The sequence below is a fragment of the Tachyglossus aculeatus genome, chromosome 20 (assembly GCF_015852505.1).
Source record: "Tachyglossus aculeatus isolate mTacAcu1 chromosome 20, mTacAcu1.pri, whole genome shotgun sequence".
Lineage (NCBI taxonomy): Eukaryota > Metazoa > Chordata > Mammalia > Monotremata > Tachyglossidae > Tachyglossus > Tachyglossus aculeatus.
Window position 1 is genome coordinate 18,629,944 of NC_052085.1, and position 23,494 is coordinate 18,653,437.

Consider the following 23,494-nt stretch of genomic DNA (forward strand, 5'->3'; position numbering starts at 1 on the left):
TATTTTATTTTGTTAGTATGTTTGGTTTTGTTCTCTGTCTCCCCCTTTTAGACTGTGAGCCCACTGTTGGGTAGGGACTGTTTCTATATGTTGCCAATTTGTACTTCCCAAGCACTTAGTACAGTGCTCTGCACATAGTAAGCGCTCAATAAATGCGATTGATGATGATGATGGGTGCTTAAAATAAAATAACCAGACATGAAGGTATTCAGCAGCAGACCCTTACACTGAGCCACAGGGAAAGAGGCTGGGCCTCTTCCAAGACTCCCATTAGCCCCTTCTTCTTCAGCTAAGAGGCTGAGGAAAAGCAGAAGTGTCAAGCCTTCTCAGCTTTCAGCTTACCCTCTCTTCTCTCTTCTCTTACCTCGCTGTCTCCTCCTACACTGCAGCCCCCACACTAGACTTCTCCAACACCAATCTACTCACTGGATCGTGCTTATCTCTGCATCAACCCTTTACCCACATCCACTCTCTGACTTGGAACCCCTTCTCCCTTCATATTTGACAGTCCACCACTCTCCCCACCGTTAAAGCCCTCTTAAAATCACATCTCCTTTGGGAGGCCTTCCCAGATTAAGCCTTCATTTCCCCTACCGGATCTCTATACTGTAAGCCCCTTGTGAATAGGGAACATTTCTGCCAACTGTACAGAGCACTGTACTGCATGTTTGGGAAAGTACAATAAAATATTGTTGGTAGACATGTTCCCTGCCCACAAGGAGCCAATAGACTACAGGGGGAGACCGACACTAAGATAAATTACAGAGAGGGGAAACTGTAGGGCTTAAGGATATCAATTGATCAGTTAATCATATTTATTGAGTTGTGTTTTATTCTCCCAAGTACTTTGCACACTGTTAGCACTCAATAAATATGATTAACTGATCAATTGATATCCTTAAGCCCTACAATTTCCGCTTTCTGTAATTTATCTTAGTGTCGGTCTCCCCCTGTAGACTATTGGCTCCTTGTGGGCAGGGAACATGTCTACCAACAATATTTTATTGTACTTTCCCAAACATGCAGTACAGTGCTCTGTACACAGTAAGTGCTCCATAAGTACCATTAATTGCTTGATTAACATTGAGAAGGCTGGGCTGCCGCCATGGCTGTGATTGTGACCACACTGTGACTGGTTTTTTTTTTATGGCATTTGATAAGTGCTTCCTTTATGCCAGGCTCTGTACTAAGTACAAGATAATCAGGTTGCCCACCATTCCTGTCCCACAGAAGGCTTACAGCCTTAATCCCCATTTTACAAATGAGGTAAATGAGACACAGAGAAGTTTAGTGACTTGCCCAAGGTCACACAGCAGACAGGTACAGACAGGAGTGCTTAGTACAGTGCTCTGCACACAGTAAGCGCTCAATAAATACGATTGATTGATAGTAGAGAAGCAGCGTGGCTCAGTGGAAAGAGCCCGGGCTTTGGAGTCAGAGGTCATGGGTTCAAATCCCGGCTCTGCCAATTGTCAGCTGGGTGACTTTGGGTGAGTCACTTCACTTCTCTGGGCCTCAGTTACCTCATCTGTAAAATGAAGATTAAGACTGTGAGCCCCCCAGTGCTTGGCACATAGTAAGTGCTGAATAAATGCCATTATTGTTATTATTATTATTAATTGGCGGAGCTGGGATTTGAACCCATGACCGTGCTTTATCAACTAAGCCAATATACAGCACAGTTCGATGTGTCTCAAAGTTGTACCTCCCAAGTGCTTAGTACAGTGCTCTGCATACAGTAAGCGCTCAATAAATACGATTGAATGAATGAATGAATGTTTTTCCAGCCCTGGTCCTGAGTCCTCAGGAAATTATTTTCTATTTATTCTGATGACTTGACACCTGTCCACACGTTTTGTTTTGTTGTCTGTCTCCCCCTTCTAGACTGTGAGCCCATTGTTTGGGTAGGGACTGTCTCTAGATGTAGCCAACTTGTACCTCCCAAGCGCTTAGTACAGTGCTCTGCACACAGTAAGCGCTCAATAAATACGATTGAATGAATGAATGAACAGGTGGGGTTAGAACCCTCAGCCTCTGGTTCCCAGACCAGTGCTCTTTCCACTAGGCCATGCTGCTTCTACTCTTCTGTTGGACTCCGAGACACAGGGTACCTGAACCCCTGTTCCACAAGACAGAATGCCCTGACCCTATTGTTACACACATCATTGTCTTTGTGTCTTATATTGTTGTTTTTAATTGTTTCATAATAAGAATAATAATAATAATTGTAGTGGTTGCTGAGCATATTATGTGCCAAGCTCTAGGCAGATACAGTATAATCAGATCAGACCCACTGCCGGTCCCCCATGGGTTTTACAGTCTAAGCGGGAGGGAGAACAGGTATTTAATGCCTATTTTACAGATGAAGAAACCTGAGGCACAGAGAAGTTAAATACATTCTTCAAGATCACACAACAAGTGTCTGTTGTCTTTTGCCTAGTGTGCTCCTTCCCTTAGACTGAGAGCCCCTGGGGGCCACAGGACCATGTCTAATTGTCACCCAGGCCACATTGGAGTGGGCCCTGCTGTGTGGCAGGGAGGCCCCTTGGTGAGGAGGATACATGAAGGAGAACATTATTTATCAGCGTGGCTCAATGGAAAGAGCCCGGGCTTTGGAGTCAGAGGTCATGGATTCAAATCCCAGCTCTGCCAACTGTCAGCTGTGTGACCTTGGGCAAGTCACTTAGCTTCTCTGTGCCTCAGTGACCTCATCTGTAAAATGGGGATTAAGACTGTGAGCCCCACACGGGATAATCTGATCACCTTGTATCCTCCCCAGCGCTTAGAACAGTGCTTTGCACATAGTAAGCGCCTAACAAATGTCGTTATTATTATTATTATCCTCTTGCTGACTGCTGAGCATGATTGCTGTGGCACAATTCCCTTCCCATGGCTCCTGCCCTGTTAGACCCATCAGCGCTCCCAGACCGCACAGCGAGGGTTAGCCCTGGACTGTCCATCACTTCAAAATGGAGTCTCACTCTGGAGGAGCCAGAAATCTTCTTTGGAGCTGGTTTCTTGGCTTTCAGGGCATCAAACCTCCAAAGACATGCTGGTGTGGCCCAGAAACCCAGAAACATTTCACTCCTGACCCTTCCAGAAAGAGGCACCCCACTGGGACGGTATTCAAGAAGCTCCTCCGACACTTCTACTCTGCTAAAAGAACTCATGTACGACCACCTGCCTCCAGCTTCTCATGGTCACATCTCCCAGCTGCTCGAAGGCCTTAGCTGTCTTTTCAGAAGAAAGGGTCATAGGTTGGGACTTTTGGGATTCAGGCATGTGGTCAATAGTTTATGGAATCCACTGAGTGTAGAGGGCCCTCAGAGCTCAGTGAAAATTGAGCTTTAGCTACTCTTGCACTGTACCTTACGCTGTGCTCAATAGAGAAACAGACACAATTTTACAGAACAGCTAAGGCCCATTCAGTGAGGGAACATGTCTTTGGGACATTAAGTTTTTGGAAAGAGGAGAGGGGAGAGTTGTGACCAGGCATATCTGGAAGGGGACTGTGAGCCCCATGTGGGACAGAGACTGTGTCATAACTACCCCACTGCTTAAGAGTAGTGCTTGGCACATAGCACTTAACAAATACCACAATTATCATTATCATTATTATTATCATCATTGTTATTACTATTATTACTTAGGATATCCAGGAGGGCATGCTTTGCCTCTCATTGTACTTCAATTAATCAAGCGGTCAGTGGCATTTATTGAGCCCTTTCTATATGAAAGCACTGAACTAAGCATTTGGGGGAGTTCAGTAGAGTGAGTAGACATGATGCCTGACCTCACGGAGCTTACAGTTCAGTTGGGGAGACAGGCATAGAAACAAATTACAGATAGGGAAAGCCACGGAATATAAGGGTATGTATATGTGTTGTGGTGGTAGGGTAAATACCTGAATACTTAGGCGACACAAACTCAAGTGAGTAAGATGACTCAGTAGGGAGAGAAATAGGATGGGGAGATAAAAGATTAAGCCTCCTGGAGAACATGTGGTTTTTAAAATAGTTGTGAAGATGGGGAGTGTGGTGGTCTGTTAGATATGAAGGGGGTGGGAGTTCCAGGCCAGAGGGAGAAAGTGAGAAAGTGATTGTTGGTGATGAGAGAGATGAGATTGGTCCCACCCCAACCTTCCTGCCAAACCATCTCTCAAAATGGGGTGGACAGTCTAAGACTTCTGAACTCTTGCCCTCTGTGAGGTAACAGTTGATGTTAGATTCACTTGCGTGGCCAAGGAAGGGGTGTTATTTAGGTATGGCCAATGACAAACGTCTGTAAATTCCGGAAGTAAATTGTAATTCATTGGGTTCTTTCTACAGGAAGAACCATATTGAAAATCTAATGGATGAAGATGAGAAGGACAAAGCAAAGAGGTGAGTGGTTGTTTATCTCCTAAAAAACTGTATTCTATGTATCTGACAATTACTGTGGTTTTTCCCTACAATTCAGTTAGAGAAGCAGGATGGCCCAAGGGAAGAACATGAGACTGCATTGCGATCTGGGGCTAGTGACAACTTCCTCTGCATCAGTTTCCCCATCTGTAAAATGAGAATTCAGTACCTATCCTCCCTCTCCTTTAGATTGAGCCCCATGTGGGCCAAGGATTGTGTTTGATTTGATTATCTTGCGTCGACTCCCGGACTTAGTGTGATGCTTAGAAGGTAGTAAGTACTTAGCAAATACCACAATTATTAATAGATTTAAGCTGTCATTTCCTTTTCTCCCACTCCCTTCTGTGTCACCCTGATTTGCTGCCTTTATTCACCTCATTTTGGGCAGGGAATATGTCCGTTATATTGTTATCTAGTACTCTCCCAAGCTCTTAGTACACAGTATGTGCTCCATATATACGATTGATTGATTGATTGATTGATTGATTGACCTCTAGAGACTACTGTGGCTTCTTATATACCCTGCGGCCCTGCAGGCCCAGGGCAAGTTGGGAGCCGGAGTTCCAGGTGACTTTTTTTGGAAAGCAGCAGGGGATCCGTGGTTTCTCACAGCCATCCAGGTGTAAAAGGGGCCACAGGGCACAACAATATAGGAATTTGTATTAAAAAAATCAATCGTAGTATCTTCATTTAAAAAATCAATCATAGTATCTTCAAACTGTCTACCCCCATTAATCCTGATGAATCAATCAATCAATCAATCATATTTATTGAGCGCTTACTGTGTGCAGAGCACTGTACTAAGTGCTTGGGAAGTACAAGTTGGCAACATATAGAGACAGTCCCTACCCAACAGTGGGCTCACAGTCTAAAAGTAATCAGTGATTACTATAACACAATTTCCCCACACCACCAGGTTCCTCAAAAATGCATTCCCCAGGTATAAAAAAAATCTCCTTTAATAAAATATTTATCAAGATTTTGAGGTAAAAGTAGACACTGAGAAGCGGCATGGCTCAGTGGAAAGAGCATGGGCTTTGAAGTCAGAGGTCATGGGTTCAAATCCTGGCTCCACCAAGTGTCAGCTGTGTGACTTTGGGTAAATCACTTAACTTCTCTGTGCCTTGGTTACCTCATCTGTAAAGTGGGGATTAAAACTGTGAGCCCCTCGTGGGACAACCTGATCACCTTGTAACCTCCCCAGCGCTTAGAACAGTGCTTTGCACATAGTAAGTGCTTAACAAATGCCATCATTTTTATTATTATTATTATTATTATTATTATTATTATTATTATTATTATTATTACCTGGAATCTCAAAATTACCCAAATGTTTATTCATAAATCATCCTGACAGCAGAAAATGCCAGACCCTAATATCTTGGGATGCCATCCTCAGCTTGGCTTGGAAGAAAGTCAGTCAGTCAGTCAGTTGTATTTATTGAATGCTTTTTATGTGCAGTGCACTGTACTAAGAGCTTGGGAGAGTACAATTTACCAATAAACAGGGACATTCCCTGCTCACAACAAGCTTATACATATCTGCTGTGTGATCTCGGTCAAGTCACTTAACTTCTTTGGTCCTCAGTTCCCTCATCTGTAAACTGAGGATTAAGACTGTAAGCCCTATGTGGGACAGGAACTGTGTCCAGCTTGACTAACTTGTATATACCTCAGCTCCTAGAGCTGGCACATAGTAAGTGCTTAACAGATACCATAATTATTATTATTAAAGGGGGAGGCAGACATTAATAAAAATGAATAAATTACAGATTCATTCATTCATTCATTCAATCATATTTATTGAGCACTTACTCTATGCAGAGCACTATACTAAGCTCTTGGGAAGGACAAGTAGGCAACATATAGAGACGGTCCCTACCCAACAGCGGGCTCACAGTCTAGAAGGGGGAGACAGACAACAAAACATGTAGACAGCTGTCAAAATCATCAGAACAAATAGAATTAAAGCTACATGCACATCATTAACAAAATAGAATAGTAAATATGTACAAGTAATATACAGTAATAAATCTGTACAAATATATACAAGTGCTGTGGGAAGGGGAAGGAGGTAGGGCGGGGTGGGGGGAGGGGGAAAGGAAAAAGGGGGCCCAGTCTGGGAAGGCCTCCTGGAGGAGGTGAGCTCTCAGTAGGGCTTTGAAGGGAGGAAGAGAGCTAGTTTGGCAGATGTGGGGAGGGAATGGGGGCATTCCAGGCCCGGGGGATGATGTGGGCCAGGGGTCGATGGCGGGATGGGCGAGAATGAGGTACAGTGAGGAGGTTAGTGTCAGCAGAGGAGCGGAGGGTGCGGGCTGGCCTGGAGGAGAAAAGGGAGGTGAGGTAGAAGGGGGCGAGTTGATCGACAGCCTTGAAGCCCAGGGTGAGGGGTTTTTGCTTGATTCGTAGGTTGACAGGCAGCCACTGGAGATTTTTGAGGAGGGGAGTGACATGCCCAGAGCATTTCTGCACAAAGATAATCCAAGTAGCAGAGTGAATTATAGACTGAAGTGGGGAGAGACAGGAGGATGGGAGGTCAGAGAGGAGGCTGATGCAGTAATCCAGTCGGGATAGGATGAGAGTTTGAACCAGCAAGGTAGCGGTTTGGATGGAGGGGAAAGGGCGGATCTTGGCGATGTTGCGGAGGTGAGACCGGCAGGTTTTGGTGACAGATTGCATGTGTGGGGTGAACGAGAGAGCAGAGTCGAGGATGACACTAAGGTTGTGGGCTTGTGAGACAGGAAGGATGGTAGTGCGGTCTACAGTACAGTGACGGGTAAATCAAGGAGAGGGCATGGTTTGGGAGGGAAGATAAGGAGTTCAGTCTTGGACATATTGAGTTTTAGATGGTGGGCAGACATCCAGATGGAGATGTCCTGAAGGCAGGAGGAGATATGAGCCTGGAGGGAGGGAGAGAGAGCAGGGGCAGAGATGTAGATTTGGGTGTCATCAGCCTAGAGATGATAGTTGAAGCTGTGGGAGCAAATGAGTTCACCAAGGGAGTGAGTGTAGATAGAGAACAGAAGGGGACCACGAACTGAACAGATTTTTCAGAACTGAACAGATTGTGGGACTGGGAGGGGGAGTGAATAGAGGGAGCAAGTCAGGGCGATGCGGAAGGGAGTGGGAGAAGAGGAAAGGAGTGCTTAGTTAGGGAAGGCCTCTTGGAGAAGATGTGTCTTCAGTAAGGCTTTGAAGGGAGATAGAGTCGTTATCAGATATGAGGAGGGAGGGCGTTCCAGGCCAGAGGCAGGATGTGGGCGAGAGGTCAGCGGCGAAATAGATGAGATTGAGGAACAGTGATTTGGTTAACTTTAGAAGAGCTAAGTGTGAAGGCTGGGTTGTAATAGTGTAGCAAGGTGATATAGAAGGGGGCAAGGTGATCGAGTGCTTTAAAGCCAGTGGTGAGGAGTTTCTGTGTGACGTGGAGATGATGGGCAACCACTGGAGGTTCATGAGGAGAGGGGAGACATGTCCTGAGTCTTTTTGTAGAAATATGATCTAAGCAGCAGAGTGAAGTATGGACTGGAATGGAGAGAGACAGGAGGCTGGGAGATCAGCAAAATTGATACATGTCGAGTCCAGAAAAACAAGCAAGTCGGAGCACCACAGCACAAGGGGTTTTTTAATTGCAATATTTAATACAGACAGATCTGTAGGGGTGAGGACAAACCGAATCTGTTGCCCTAAAAGTGGGCTCAACCTCATCACTGAAGGGTGGGAGAGGTAGCTAGTTATAATCTGTGGCAGACACGGTATTCCTTCACACCAACAACAGAATCAAATTATGTAGCTCCAGTTTTTTTAATTTTTGTCAGGGTGTGGCTGAAATTGATGACAGGGAACGGTGTGGCTTAAACATGATTTAGTAAAACAAGGTAGATTAATTAATGCAAAATGGAGACTGAAAACAAAGTAGAGTAAGGCAGGTTAAGAATGGGTTTCCACATTCCCCCCTTAGGAGGGAGGAACAGGAAGGAGGTTGGGGCCCACCCAAAGTTCTGAAGGAGTTTGATAACAATTAACCAGGATTTTACCTGGACGCTTTCTGAAGCGAAACCAAATGACGGAGGGAGGTCCAGGGAGTAGAGAGGAAAGACACAAAGTTGGTGGCATCAGGACACTGCCAGGAATGTAGAGCTGCCACTTGCACAGCGGCATCCACTTGGGCATTACCCTTGGACACGAGATTGGGAGAGGAGGTACGGGCCACACATTTCACAACAGCAAGGGATTCAGGTTGCCTTTAAAAGGGATGCAACAAGTGGCCCATTTCAGATAGCGGTTCCCGTAGCCATGAGGAAACCTTGTTGTTGCCAGAGGGAACCAAAATCACGCACAACCCTAAAAGCATACCGGGAGTCAGTATAGATTTTTGCGCTCTGTTTGGAGGCCAGATTGCAGGCGCAAATAAGAGCAATTAACTCAGCCAGTTGTATGGAATAATGAGGAGGCAGGGCTTGAGATTCCTATATAGCAGGCTCAGAACAGACCGCATAGTCTGATTTGAGCTACCTGTGATCATCCCGAAGGCAAGAGCCATCAAAGAACAACAAGAGGTCAGGGTTTTGCAAGGGATGGTCCTGTACATCTAGGAACAGTCTTACTACACAATTGACAGTGGCCTCACAATCCGGAGGTCCCCTTTCACCTTTGGCTGGCAACAGGGTGGCAGGATTTAGAGTAGGACAATGCGTGATGGTTAAGTTGGAGGGGTCTCGTACTTAGTCTTGCCTAGCTGTAGAAAAGACCTGTCCTAAGTCCTTTGGTCCAGCCTGACTCCTCAAAAATTTTTTTTCGAGTATCAGGAGGAATTATGAGTTGTAATAGCTGGTTTATATGGGCCCACACAGGGGCATAACACTGGATTATTATGGCAAATTCCTCCTTAAACTTTCCCGGCTTTTCTTTTATACTCAGAAATTCTTTTACCAAGGCCCTTAAATCACCAGAAGTCCAAGGGACATGGACCCACACTTGTTCTCCTTGTGCACTCAGGACCATTCTTAGGGGAAAAGATGGAGCACATTGTCCCCGTGTCCCTACCTTCATTTGCAATTGTGTATGGTGACTCGTGGGCATATTGCCAGGGTCCATATGCGTGTTTATCCAGTCTAAGGGTCCAGTGACCCTCATGGGAGGGAGAAGACGGTGAACGGATGGATGCGGGGGTGGAGGAGGAGGAATAAGGAGGCAGCAGAGTCAGGAAGACCATGTCTAGAACATCTTCCTTGTTCTCGGCCTCATCATCCTCAGGTTTGGGGATTTGAGGGTATAGGGGAGCAGCTGGGAGCAGGAGGTAAAGAGACTGTTTAACCTTTTTCTTTAGCTACATTTAATTGTGCTTTAAGTTTTGAATTTGAATCTCTGAGGACTCAAAACAGAATTTTGATTTCACTTTGACACTTCCCCATACCAATCAGAGAGAGCATCCCACTTTGACTGCGCTACTCAACTTCCTCGTGGCTCTAATGCTCCTCTCAAGTGCACTATTTTCACTAAGTCAAAGAATCCTTCTTCCAGAAACTGTTTTTCCGGGTCATCCCTGATATAACGGTGCCAAATATCTAGGTAGTTATGCCATTTAGGCCGGTATTGGGTATACATAAACAGAGCTGATGAGGCCTTAGGGGGTCTCTTTTCAGAGCTTCCCGCCCCAACACCCACGTACACACACACAAATACACAAAATGCTTACACAGGATAAGACGTGGTTAAGAAAAGAAAGGGATTAGAGTCTAGGGATATCAAAGGATCTTTGCGGTTTACTTTAGGGGCCGGCAGGGAGTCTTTCTCTGGGCAAAGCAGATGACAGTTCCCCACTCAGTCTTCCAAATGCCCCACACAATCACCAGAGTCACGGGATTCACAATGGCCCATATGGGTTAGAGATCCTGCCTGTCATGGCTGAAGGTAGCAGGTGGGTTCTGGGCCTCTTGACCACTAGTTTACCCCCAAACCTGGTGCAGAGATTTATATTCAGACACTATATTCAGACACTCAGGGTAACCTTTATATTGGCGCTCTTAAGTGGGGTCGGGGCAAACATCCCATTATATCCCCCCACTTCCACTCACATGCTTGGGCAGCAATCGTTCATTCATTCATTCATTCATTCAATCATATTTGTTGAGTGCTTACTGTGTGCGGAGCACTGTACTAAGCGCTTGGGAAGTACAAGTTGGCGACGTCAGAGACGTTCCCTACCCAACAACAGGCTCACAGTCTAGAAGGAGGAGACAGACAACAAAACAAAACATATTAACAAAATAAAATAAATAGAACAGTAAATATGTACAAGTGAAATGAATAAAGTGATAAATCGGTGCCAGCGGTGCCAGGGAAGAGGGAGGCAGGACTTTCTTTCAGATCCAAAGACAGTCCCTGGATAGTCTCTGGCCCCTTCCCGTCACCACAGGGGTCAGCTCCAGAGAAAGGGATCCAGGACGACTATGAGACCTCCCTCAATCAATCAATCAATCAATCAATCGTATTTATTGAGCACTCCACATCGGGCACGTGGATCAGGGGTGGGGGTTCTAATCCCGGCTCTGCCGCTTCCCTGCTGTGTTACCTTGGAAAAGCCACTTCACTTCCCCATGCCTCAGTTACCTCATCCGTAAAATGGGGATTGTGAACCCCACAAGGGACGGGCACTATGGCCAAACCGATTTGCGTATATCCACCCCAGCGCTTAATACAGTGTTTGGTACATAGAAAGAGCTTAACAAATACCACAGTGATTATTATTATTGTTAATAATTGAGGTTGGGGTGGGTGGAGGAAGGGTGGTTGGGAGAGAAAATTTATGAATACATAAATTATGCTCTTCTCACATTTTCAGTCATTTAGGAATTAATTAAGAGAAAGCCACCCTCCTTTGGACTGTCTTTCATATCTCTCCTGGACTCCCCACTCCCGGGGCAAGATGGAGGTTGGGGCATTTGTGCCTCCCCTGCTGTCCCCACCATGGAGATCAATCAAACACTTGGGCTCATGGATTGGGGCAGCCGCAGGGGTGAATTGAAGATAGGATGGGTGGGAGAAGGGTGGGCAGGGAATATCATCATCAATCGTATTTATTGAGCGCTTACTGTGTGCAGAGCACTGTACTAAGTGCTTGGTAAGTACAAGTTATATAATATAATTTATAGAATATAATTTATGAATACTTAAATTATGGTCTCCTTCCATTCTTGAGTTTTTAGGAATCAATTAATAGGAAGCTGCCCTACTTTTGATTATGTCTTTCGTATTTGTCTGAAGCATGAGTCAGTAAATCATCAGTTTGTGCTGAATACTGTCCTGGATAATGAAAAGGACGACTGCACATTGTAACAGCCTACCTTAATCCATATAAATTAAAGTAGGCCATTTTTTTTCTCATCTATTCATTATTTTGGCCATCTGCTCTCATGCCTCACCCTGATTTGTATTTTAAGCCAGCTCTGCGTTCTAGAAATTGAATCGTTCATACATTGGGATAAAAAGAACAGTTTCATTTTAACAGAAAAATAGTCTTTATTGAAACTTTCTTTAATTTCCTAGAAAAGTAGTTCCACAAATACTCATCATTGTAACATAGATAAGTTGACTGTGCTTTTATATAGGACTCAGTGACTGCTTTTTCAGTTGTCTTGTTAACATCAGGACACTGAAGCACAAAGAATTTAGGTGACTTACTCCTTTCTACTCTCTCACTACAGTCAGAGAAGCAGCGTGGCTCAGTGGAAAGAGCCCGGGCTTTGGAGTCAGAGGTCATGAGTGCGAATCCCGGCTCCACCACAAGTCTGCTGGGTGACCTTGGGCAAGTCACTTCACTTCTCTGAGCCTCAGTTACCTCATCTGTAAAAATGGGGATGAAGACTGTGAGCCCCACGTGGGACAACTTGATCACATTGTATCCCCCCCCCCAGCGCTTAGAACAATGCTTTGCACATAGTAAGCGCTTAACAAATGCCATTATTATTATTACAGTCCTGCTAGCATTCCCACTTCCATCCCCACCACACTTTCCCAAACACTTAGGTCTTCCTCCACCCTCCCTGCCAAGAGCAGTAGAAGCACCCGTGCATGCAACATTCAGGGAAGACCCGTGAGAGAGCTGCCAATATCAGCGCTTAGAACAGTGCTTGGCACATAGTGAGTGCTTAACAAATACCATAATTATTATTATTATTGATGATGGTATTTGTTGGATGCTTACTATGGGCCAAGCACTGTACTAAGTGCTCGGGTAGATTCAAGGTTTACAGGTTGGACATAGTTCCTGACCTTCGTGGGGCTCGCAGTCTTAATCCCCATTTTGCAGATGCGGTTACTGAGGCACAGAGAAGTGAAGTGACTTACCCAAGGTCACACAGCAGATGAATAGTGGAACTGGGATTAGAACCCAGGTCCTTCTGATTCCCAGGCCTGAGCGCTGTCCATTACACCAAATCAAGCACCGCTAGGAATTTTTTTTTGCCTGTCATGTCAGTCAATTACAATGTTTTCCGTCTTTCCTTTAGACTATAAGCTCGTTGTGGGCAGGGAATGTGTCAGTTGTATTGTTAGAGTGTACTCTCCCAAGCAGCTAGAACAGTGCTCTGCGCCACGTAAGGATGACGTGCAAATTTGTGAAGTGTTCCATATTTTTCATACAGCTTTAATTCAATTTGTTCTGATGACTTTGACACCCGTCTACATGTTTTGTTTTGTTGTCTGTCTCCCCCTTCTAGACTGTGAGCCCGTTGTTGGGTTGGGACCGTCTCTATATGTTGCCGACTTTTACTTCCCAAGCGCTTAGTACAGTGCTCCGCACACAGTAAACGCTCAATAAATACGATTGAATGAGTGAATGAATGAATGAATAGCCCTTGCTCAGAGTTGACGATGGCTGTCTGTGGGGCTCAGTTCTCGGTCTAGGAAATGAATGTAGGTAGACTCCTCTCTTTGTTGGTGAGAATTGCAGAAGCCACTGTCATCACCCTCCCTACGTGCAGTGCATGGATAATGCAGATTGGGTCAAAAAAAAGTCATGAAAATTCCCTGAGAGGCAGCCAGCAGCCTTAGAGCCGTTTCTGAAACAAGAATTATAATTCCCTGCCTGACTTCATACCTCAAAAGTACCTGTGTTCTAACCCCAGTTTCACCATTTGCCTGCTGTGTGACCGTGGCAAAGTCACTTAATATCTCTGGACCTCAATTCCCTCATCTGAAAAATGGGGATTAAGACTGTGAGCCTCAGCGTGGAACATGGAATGTGTCCAGCCTGATTAGCTTGTATCTACTTCAGTATTTAGAACAGTGCTTGGCACATAGTGAGTGCTAAACAAATACCTTTTTTTTAAAAAAAAAAAGAAAAAAATAATCTCAAAAATGACTGGCCATCTTGAATGAACTAATGCCATTCTGGAATTAGAAGTCCTTCTTGTCATTCATTCATTCATTTATATTGAGTGCTTGGGAGAGTACAATATAACAATATAGCAGGCACATTCCCTGCCTACAACAAGCTTACAGTCTAGAGGTGGTGAACAGATGTGAATACAAATACAGAAATTCCACATATGTCTTTAAGTGCTGTGGGGCTGAAATGGGGGGGATCAATAAGGGGAGCAAGTCAGGGCGATGCAGAAAGTAGTGGAAGAAGAGGAAAGGAGGACTTAGGGAAGGCCTCTTGGAGGAGATGTGCTTTCAATAAGACGTTGAGGCAGGGGGGAGTAGTTGTCTATCACATATGAAGAGGGAGGGTATTCCAGGGCAGAGGCAGGATGTGGGCTAGAGGTCAACAGCAAGATAGATGAGATTGAGGTACAGTAAGAAGGTTATAATTAGAGGAGCAAAGTGTGCTGTCTGGGTTATAGTAGGAGAGTAGCGAGGTGTAGTGGGGGGCCGGGGGGAGACAGGGTGATTGAGTTCTTTAAAGCCAATGGCGAGGAATTTCTGTTTGCTGCAGAAGTGGATGGGCAACCACTGGATTTTCTTGAGGAGTGGGGAAACATGGCCTGAATGTTTTTGTAGAAAAATGAGCCAGGCAGCAGAGTGAAATATTGGCTGGAGTGGGGAGAGACAGAAGGCTGGGAGTTCAGCAAGGAGGCTGATACAGTAATTAAGATGGGATATGATAAGTGGTTGGATTAACACAGAGGCAGTTGGATGGAGAGGAAAGGGCCGAATTTTAGTGATGTTGTGAAGGTCTAACTGTCAGGATCTAGTGATGGACTGAATATGTAGGTTGAATGAGAAAGAGGAGTCAAGGATAATGCCAAGGTTACAGGCTTGTGAGACAGGAAGGATGGTGGTGCCATCTAAAATAATGGGAAAGTCGGAGGGAGGACAGGGTTTGGATGGAAAGATAAGGAGTTCTGTTTTGGACGTGTTAAGTTTGAGGTAATGGGAGGATATCCAAGTAGAGCTGACTTGAAGGCAGGAGGAAATGCGAGACTGCAGAGAGGGAGAGAGATCAGGACTGGGGATGTAGATTCAGGTATCATGTGCATAGAGGTGGTAGTTGAAGCCGTGGGAGCAAATGAGTTCTCATAGGTTCATTCATTCATTCAATCATATTTATTGAGCGCTTACTGTGTGCAGAGCACTATACTAAGCGCTTGGAAAGGTTGTGGTTGTAAATGGAGAATATAGAAGGGGACCCAAAACTGAACCTTGAGGAACACCCACAGTAGCGGGTGGAGGCAGAGAAGGAGCCCACGAAAGAGATTGGGAATCAGCGGTCAGAGAGATAGGAGGAGAACCAGGAGAAGCTGAAATTGGAAATTGTTTCCAGGAGAATGGAATGGTCGACAATGTGGAAAGCAGCTGAGAGGTCAAGGAGGATTAGGATGAAGTAGAGGCTGTCGGATTTGGCAAGAAGGAATTTGTTTGTGACCTTTGAGGGGGTGGTTCCCATGGAGTGAAGGGGAAGATAAGCCAGATTGGAGGGGGTCAAGGAGAGAAATAGAGGAGAGGAATCTGAGACAGGGGGTATAGACAATTTGCTCAAGGAGTTTGGAGAAGAATGGTAGGAGGGAGTTGGGACGATAACTGGATGGAGTCGTGAGGTCAAGGGAGGGTTGTTTTAGGATGGGGAGATGGGGAAATGTTCGATAACGGTGGGGAAGAAGCCACTGTAGAGCGAACAGTTGAATATGGCAGTTAGGGAGGGGAAAAAGGGAAGGGGGAAGTATTTTGATGAGGTGTGAAGGAATGGGGTCAGGGAATGTTTCCATGAGAAGCAGTGTGATTTAGTGGATAGAGCACAGGCCTGAGAGTCAGAAGGTCATGGGTTCTAATCCAGGCTCCACCACTTTTCTGCCAAGTGGGCAAGTCACTTCATTTCTCTGTGCCTCAGTCACCTCATCTGTAAAATAGGGATTGAGGCTATGAGCCCCATGTGGGACAGGGACTGTGTCCAATTGGATTTGCTTGTATCCACCCCAGCTCTTGGTACAGTGCCTGGCACATAGTAAGTGCTTAACGAATACTACAGTCATTATTGTTAATGGGATCAGATGTGCAGGTGGAGGGGGTTGATTCTGAGAGAAGAAAGATTTCATCTAGAGATACTGTTGGGAATATGGGAGTTGAAGAAGTTGAAGTTGAAGAAGGGACAGGATGGTGGAGGGACTGCGGAGGGGCAGGGGAGATTTTAGGGATCACACCAAATAGGGTCAATTTTCTCTATAAAGTAAGCCCCTTCCTTCCTCTCCCCCTCGTCCTCCTCTCCATCCCCCCATCTTACCTCCTTCCCTTCCCCACAGTACCTGTATATATGTATATATGTTTGTACATATTTATTACTCTATCTATTTATTTATTTATTTTACTTGTACATATCTATTCTATTTATTTTATTTTGTTAGTATGTTTGGTTTTGTTCTCTGTCTCCCCCTTTTAGACCGTGAGCCCACTGTTGGGTAGGGACTGTCTCTATATGTTGCCAACTTGTACTTCCTAAGCGCTTAGTACAGTGCTCTGCACACAGTAAGAGCTCAATAAATACGATTGATTGATTGATTGATTGGCCAGGAATGTGGGTTACCAGGATCCCCATGCATCACTGTGGATTTTCTCTGGACAGTCTGGGTCAAAGACTTCGTATTTAGCAGACCATTTGAGAGGGTTGGGCCCATGCTTCTAAATGCCCCAGCTATTGTGTCCCATGAGCAAAAAATATGAGAATTAAGGAACAAGAGAATTAGCAAGTAACACATATCAAATGACCTACCAGTGGCTGTGTCGTGTCCTGGGGGAACTAATAATAATTGATAATAATTTTGGTATTTGTTAAGCGCTTACTTTGTGCCAGGCTCTGTACTAAGCACTGGGTTGGATACAAGCAAATGGGGTTGGACACAGTCCCTGTCCCCTGTGGGGCTCACAGTCTCAATTCCCCTTTTACAGATGAGGTAACTGAGGCACAGAAAAGTGAAGCGACTTGCCCAAGGTCACCCAGCAGACAAGTGCAGAGGCGGCATTAGAACCCATGACCCTCTTAATCCCTGGCCCTTGCTCTATCCACTATGCGATCCTATTTCTATACTTATCGGAAGCAGCATGGAGCTATTGGAAGCTGAAATGCCTCCAGGAAACCCTTAAAACTGCTGATCCAGAGTTCATTAGCTAAAAGCCAGCTGGGTCTGCCTGGAATTGAGGGGACCACAAGAAACTAATTTTCCTTAGTAAAACAATATTTCCTGAGTACCTACTGAATGTACAATTTTCACTGTATTAGATGCTGAGAGAAAAATATAAGCATTATTGATTTAGACACTGGACTGTCATGAAGAGTTTCTGGATTGATTGAGCTTTATTATTTATTTATTACTCTACTTATTTTGCTTGTACGTATCTATTTTATTTATTTTCTTTTGTTAATATGTTTGGTTTTGTTCTCTGTCTCCCCCTTCTAGACTGTGAGCCCACTGTTGGGTAGGGACCGTCTCTATGTGTTGCCAACTTGTACTTCCCAAGCGCTTAGTACAGTGCTCTGCACACAGTAAGCGCTCAATAAATACGATTGATTGATTGATTGATTGATTACCCCCAACCCACAAATTCCTGCTACCACTTGGAGGAGAGGAGGAGGTGGAAAAGGTGAGAGGAGAAGGAAGAGAAGCAGCCTCAGCATCATATCCTTTATTTTTCCAGGCAAAGATGGGGTCTAATTGAGAAATGTGTCCCCACGCCCCCTTTCCTGTTCCCTTTCCTAGAGAACAGTGAGAGAGAAGCAAGGAACAGGCCACCTAACTTCTTTGTGCTTCAGTTTCCTCACGGTAATAAGGTAATTGTCAAAGCAGCCACTGAGTTTCACATAAAAGCGCATTCATTTGAACTAACAATAATAATAATAGTTCCTGTCACTTGCTTACTGTGTCCTGGGGTAGATACAAAATAATCAGGCTGGATACAGTCCATATCCCGCAGTCTAAGTAGGGGGAGTAGGATTTAATCCCCGTTTTAGAATTGAAAAAAACTGATACAGAAAAGTTAAGTGACTCGCCCAGGGTCACATAGGAGACAAGTGGGATAAGAGCTGGGATAAGAACCCAGAACCTCTGGTTCCCAGGCCCATGTTGTTTCCACTAGGCTACACTGCTTCCAGTTGTATTTTCTAATGATATTTAAGACCTTACTAAATGCACTGGACTAGATCCAAGGTAATCAGGTTGGACACAGTCCATGTCCCACATGGGGTTCACAGTCTTAATCTCCATTTTGCAGATGAGGTAACTGAGGCCCAGAAAAGTTAGGTGACTTACCCAAGGCCTGTACTCTATCCACTGGGCCATACTGCTTTCCACTAGACTGATGTGTGTTTGTGGGGAAACGATTTGCTAGTAGATTAAAGTAAGGTTTATCAAAGATGTCTTTTCCTGATAAAATGAAATATTTCTTATGATTGTGGGGGAGGCCACAAACACTCTAGCCCCCATCTTCCCCTGGGAGCAGGACAGAGAGACAGCTTGGGGAGAGACATGAAAGAAAGTGGCTTCTTATTCCTAAGTAATTAGGAGTCATGAATAATTCCTAAATAATTGAAAAAGGGAGAAGTGCGTAATGTAAGTATTCTTAAATTCTCTTCCCCATCCACCCTTCCTCCACCAACCACACCTTCAATTCCCTGCCACCGCCTCAAACTTTGGTCCTTGGGGCTTCTGCATCTGCAAGTCCTTGGGGAGGAAGCCATCTCTTTTTAGCTCGTCTCTTGCCTGAGTTCAGTTTCCATGGAGAAGCTAACGGATGGCAGTGGGTCCAGGCTCCCCTGCAGCAATCAATCTGTCAATCAATCAATCAACCGTATTCACTGAGCACTTTGTGCAAATCACTGTATTTAGCATTTGTGAGAGTACAGGGTAACAATATAAAGACACATTCCTGCCCACAGTGAGCTTAAAGCCGAGAGGAGGCCTACTGGAAAGAACTCAGGACTGGGAGTTAGCAGACCTGCATTTTTGTCCTGGTGCTACCATGTGCCTGCTGTGTGTCCTTAGGCAAGACACTTAATTCTCATCTGTAAAATGGTATTGAGTACCTGTTCTTCCTCTGTATGTGAGACAGGGATTGTGTCTTCACTTAATTATCTTCAGTTACTTGACATATATAATAAGTGCTTAATAAAGGCCATCATTACTATTGGCAAAGTAGCTCAGGAGTACCTAATTCCTTAACCCAGCTTCTCTCCTGAGCCACCAGGCTTCAAGTCCACAAACGTGGGAGAGCAAGGGCAACAATTTAAGAATATAAGGCAATGTTCATCTGTGACAGTCACATACTTAGAAAAGGGCAAAGAAAGACAGGCGGGTCACCCCTTGGTTCTTTTTCCTAGACTGAATAATGCTAGTGATGACGATGATGATGATTATGACATTTGTTAGCCACTTACTATGTATCAAGCACTGTTCTAAGCACTGGAGTAGATACAAGATAATCAGGTCAGCCCCACACCCAGCGTATGCTAAGTAGAGGGGAGAAGCAAGTATTTTATTCCCATTTCACTTTTGAGAAAACAGGCACAGAGAGGTGAAGTGTAAATAGCCCAGCCAATTCGAGAAGGACCGAGAAGGAAATAGGGGAGTCAGGGAGTTGGAGGGGAGACCTTCGGCCACCTTGGCGGCAAGGAGTGCCGAGCCGTGTGCCTGGGAGTGCAGGACACAAGGAAAACTTGTGCTGGGAACCCTGGATGTCCATCCAGGGCACAGGGAGGGATTGTTGATGATTCTGAAGGAGATTGGGGATCCAGAGTTTGTTTTTGTATTTTTTACGGTATTCATTGTGTTTACTAAGTCATGGGCACTGTACTAAGCTCTGGAGTAGATCCAAGTTACTCAAGTTGGAAATAATCCACATCCCACATGGGGCTCCAGTTTCAATCCCCATTTTAAAGATGAGGGAATTGAGGCCCAAAGAAGTTAAGTGACTTAGGATCCTGGAGGATTGAGGCTCCTGCCTCTGACGGGGAGACTGGACACTGAGAGACACAGTGTCCAGAGAAGGACTTAGGAAGGGTCAGACCAAAACCTGGAACATTTTGAGAGAAGAGAAGAACCAGAGGAAGGTGAGTCCCTGGACTCCTACAAGGATGTAAAGAGTATCTTTAGGGGAAAGGTATTAGGCCTAAGGGAAGGTGGTTGGAACTGGAATTATTTTCACTGGTGCTGAGTTAAGAAACTATTAAACATTCTTGAGATCTCAGACTTTGATGTCTGCCTGTGGTAGGGGCTAGAGGAGAAGCACCCTTTGGATAGGGACGAACCATTCAACATTCCTAGATTTTCTGATATTGACCCAGCATAGGGACTGCTTGCTAATGAATTGATCCAAACCCCTTGGAATCTGCGGATATTTTCCATCCTGTACAACTTCCTATGAAAATGAAGGCCGTATGCTGACAGCTAGATTATTTCACTAATAATAATTATGGTTTTTAAATGCTTCTTCTATGCTCAGCACCATACTAAGTGGTGGGGTAGATGCATTATAAAGAAATTGGATACAGTCCTTATCCCCCTTGGGCCTAAGAAGGAGAGAGAACAGGTATTTTACCCCCATTTTTATACTTGAGGAAACAGGGCACAGAGAAGTTAAGTGACTTTTCCAAAGACGTAGACTTGGGGAGCTATGGCATGGGAGGGAGTGCTTTCTCTGTGAACTTCCTGCAGCCATCCTCTGGAAGTGGGGCGGGATGGTGGCAGTAGGCTTGTCCTTCATCTTCAGGGAGACTCCTGGGCTTCAGTTGAAGGTTGTTGGTAGTGTAAAGGGGTTCAGGGACTTGGGGTGCATTGAGCAGAAAAAGGCCCCAAACCTGCATTCAAAGAATGGAAGATCTGGAGGGATTTAGGATCCAGTGGAAGCTAACTGGGGTCCAGGAGAAACAGCGTGGCTCAGTGGAAAGAGCCCGGAGGATGTGGGTTCTAATCCCGGCTTTGCCACTTGTCGGCTGTGTGACCTTGGGCAAGCCACTTAACTTCTCTGTGCCTCAGTTCCCTCATTTGTAAAATGGGGATTAAGATTTTGAGCCCCACATGGGACAACCTGATTACCTTGTATCTACCTATTGCTTAGAACAGTGCTTGGCACAGAGTAAGTGTTTAACAAATACAATAATAATAATAATAATGTGACTCCTGGGGCTCTTTTGGCTGGGATTTAGGGCTGAGAACCCCTGATAACATCGCTACAACACCACTGCTGGGGCCAGAATTTCACTGTTTCTGACAGTGGCAGCAGGGTACATGGGGGAATCATGTGAAGTTTGCCCTTCTGGACATTAATCTGTATGGATAGGGACGGACCATTCAACATTCCTAGGTTTTCCGATATTGACCCATCATAGGGACTGCTTGCTAATGAATTGATCCAAACCCCTTGGAATCTGCAGATATCTTCATCCTGTACAACTTCCCATGAAAATGAAGGCCATATGCTGACAGCTAGATAAATATTTCACTAATAATAATTGTGGATTTGAAATGCTTCTTCTATGCTAAACACCATACTAAGTGGTGGGGTTCCCAAGTGCTTAGTACAGTGCTCTGCACATAGTAAGCGCTCAATAAATACAATTGATGATGATGATGATGGGGTAGATACATTATAAAGAAATGGGATACAGTCCTTATCCCACGTGGGCCTAAGAATGAGAGAGAACAGGTATTTTACCCCCATTTTTATACTTGAGGAAACAGGGCACAGAGAAGTTGTGACTTTTCCAAGATCACACAGCAGACCAGTGGCAGAGTAAGGACTTCTGGCACCCAGACCCATGTGATTCCACTAGATTCAACTCCATTATCCTCTCCATTGTCACTTATGCAGGCTTTGAGTTTTGTTTTGTTCATCGCTGTGGAGTATCTGTATCGAGAGCCTCAGCGTTTGCCATGGGTAGTCTAATCATTCGTGGACCTGAAGCAACAACCTGGACCAGTTCAGTGCCCAGATCCCTCCCAAATGAATTCTGCATTCATTCATTCAGTCAGTCAGTCATATTTAGTGAGCACTTACTGTGTGCAGAGCACTGTACTAAACGCTTGGGAAGTACAAGTCGGCAACATATGGAGACAGTCCCTACCCAACAACGGGCTCACAATCTAGAAAGGGGAGACAGACAACAAAACAAAACATGTAGACAGGTGTCAAAACCGTCAGAATAAATAGAATTATAGCTATATGCACATCGTTAACAAAATAAATAGAATAGTAAATATGTACAAGTAAAATCAATAGAGTAATATATCTGCACAAATATATACAAGTGCTGTGGGGAGTGGAAGGAGGTAACGTGTGGGGGATGCGGGGGGAGAGGAAAAAGGGGGCTCAGTCTGGGAAGGCCTCCTGGAGGAGGTGAACTCTCAGTAGGGCTCTGAAGGGAGGAAGAGAGCTAGTTTGGTGGATGTGTGGAGGAAGGGCATTTCAGGCCAGGGGAAGGACGTGGGCTGGGGGTCGACAGCGGGACAGGCGAGAATGAGGCACACTGAGGAGGTTAGCAGCAGAGTGGAGGGTGCAGGCTGGGTTGTAGAAAGAGAGAAGGGAGGTGAGGTAGGACGGGGCGAGGTGATGAACAGCCTTGAAGCCGAGAGCGAGGAGTCTTTGCTTGATTCGTAGGTTGACAGGCGACCACTGAAGATTTTCGAGGAGGGAAGTGACATGCCCAGAGCATTTCTGTACAAAGATAATACAGGCAGCAGAGTGAAGTATAGACTGAAGTGGAGAGAGACAGGAGGATGGGAGATCAGAGAGGAGGCTGATGCAGTAATCCAGTTGGGATAGGATGAGAGATTGAACCAGCAAGGTAGCAGTTTGGATGGAGAGGAAAGGGTGGGTCTTGGCGATGTTATGGAGGTGAGACTGGCAGGTTTTGGTGATGGATTGGATGTGAGGGGTGAATGAGAGAGCGAAGTCGAGGATGACACCAAGGTTGTGGGCTTGTGAGATGGGAAGGATGGTAGTGCCATCTACAGTGATGGGAAAGTCAGGGAGAGGACAGGGTTTGGGAAGGAAGACAAGGAGCTCAGTCTTGGACATATTGAGTTTTAGATGGTGGAGAGACATCCAGATGGAGATGCCCTGAAGGCAGGAGGAGATACGAGCCTGGAGGGAGAGAGCGAGAGCACAACGACATAGAAATACAGATGCTGCTGGAAACCTTTGCTCCTCTTCATGATGTGTCTGAAAATGAGAAGGATATTTTTGTAATGGTGTTTTTCATATCTTCAGGGCTTCGCGGAACAAGTCTGAGAAAAAGCGCCGGGATCAATTCAATGTTCTCATCAAAGAGCTTAGCTCCATGCTCCCCGGCAACACGCGCAAAATGGACAAAACTACAGTGCTTGAAAAGGTCATTGGATTTTTGCAGAAACACAATGGTAAAATGTTCCCTCTTCTCCCGATTCCTATCTGGAGCCCTGCAGTCTTCAGCTGCTCTCAGGGGCAGGTGCCCGGTTAGAGCCGGCCAAGAGACGGAGTCCTACCTCTGTCCTGGAATGCCCTCTCTCCTCAAATCCGCCAAACAGCCCCCCTTCAAAGCCGTACTGAAGGCTCACCTCCCCCGGGAGACCTTCTCAGATTAATCAGTCAATCAATCAATAGTATTTATTGAGCGCTTACTGTGTGCA

General features: G+C 45.3%; 1 protein-coding gene across 1 annotated transcript in view; it reads left to right on the forward strand.

Moving 5' to 3' along the window:
* NPAS2 (neuronal PAS domain protein 2) overlaps nt 1-23,494 on the forward strand; it is a 194,623-nt gene that overhangs the window by 95,516 nt on the left and 75,613 nt on the right. Inside the window, exons 2-3 of the mRNA XM_038761890.1 lie at nt 4,329-4,382; nt 23,097-23,245. Coding sequence (XP_038617818.1) covers nt 4,351-4,382; nt 23,097-23,245 — 181 coding nt within the window. The 5' untranslated portion in view covers nt 4,329-4,350. The remainder of the gene's footprint in view (nt 1-4,328; nt 4,383-23,096; nt 23,246-23,494) is intronic.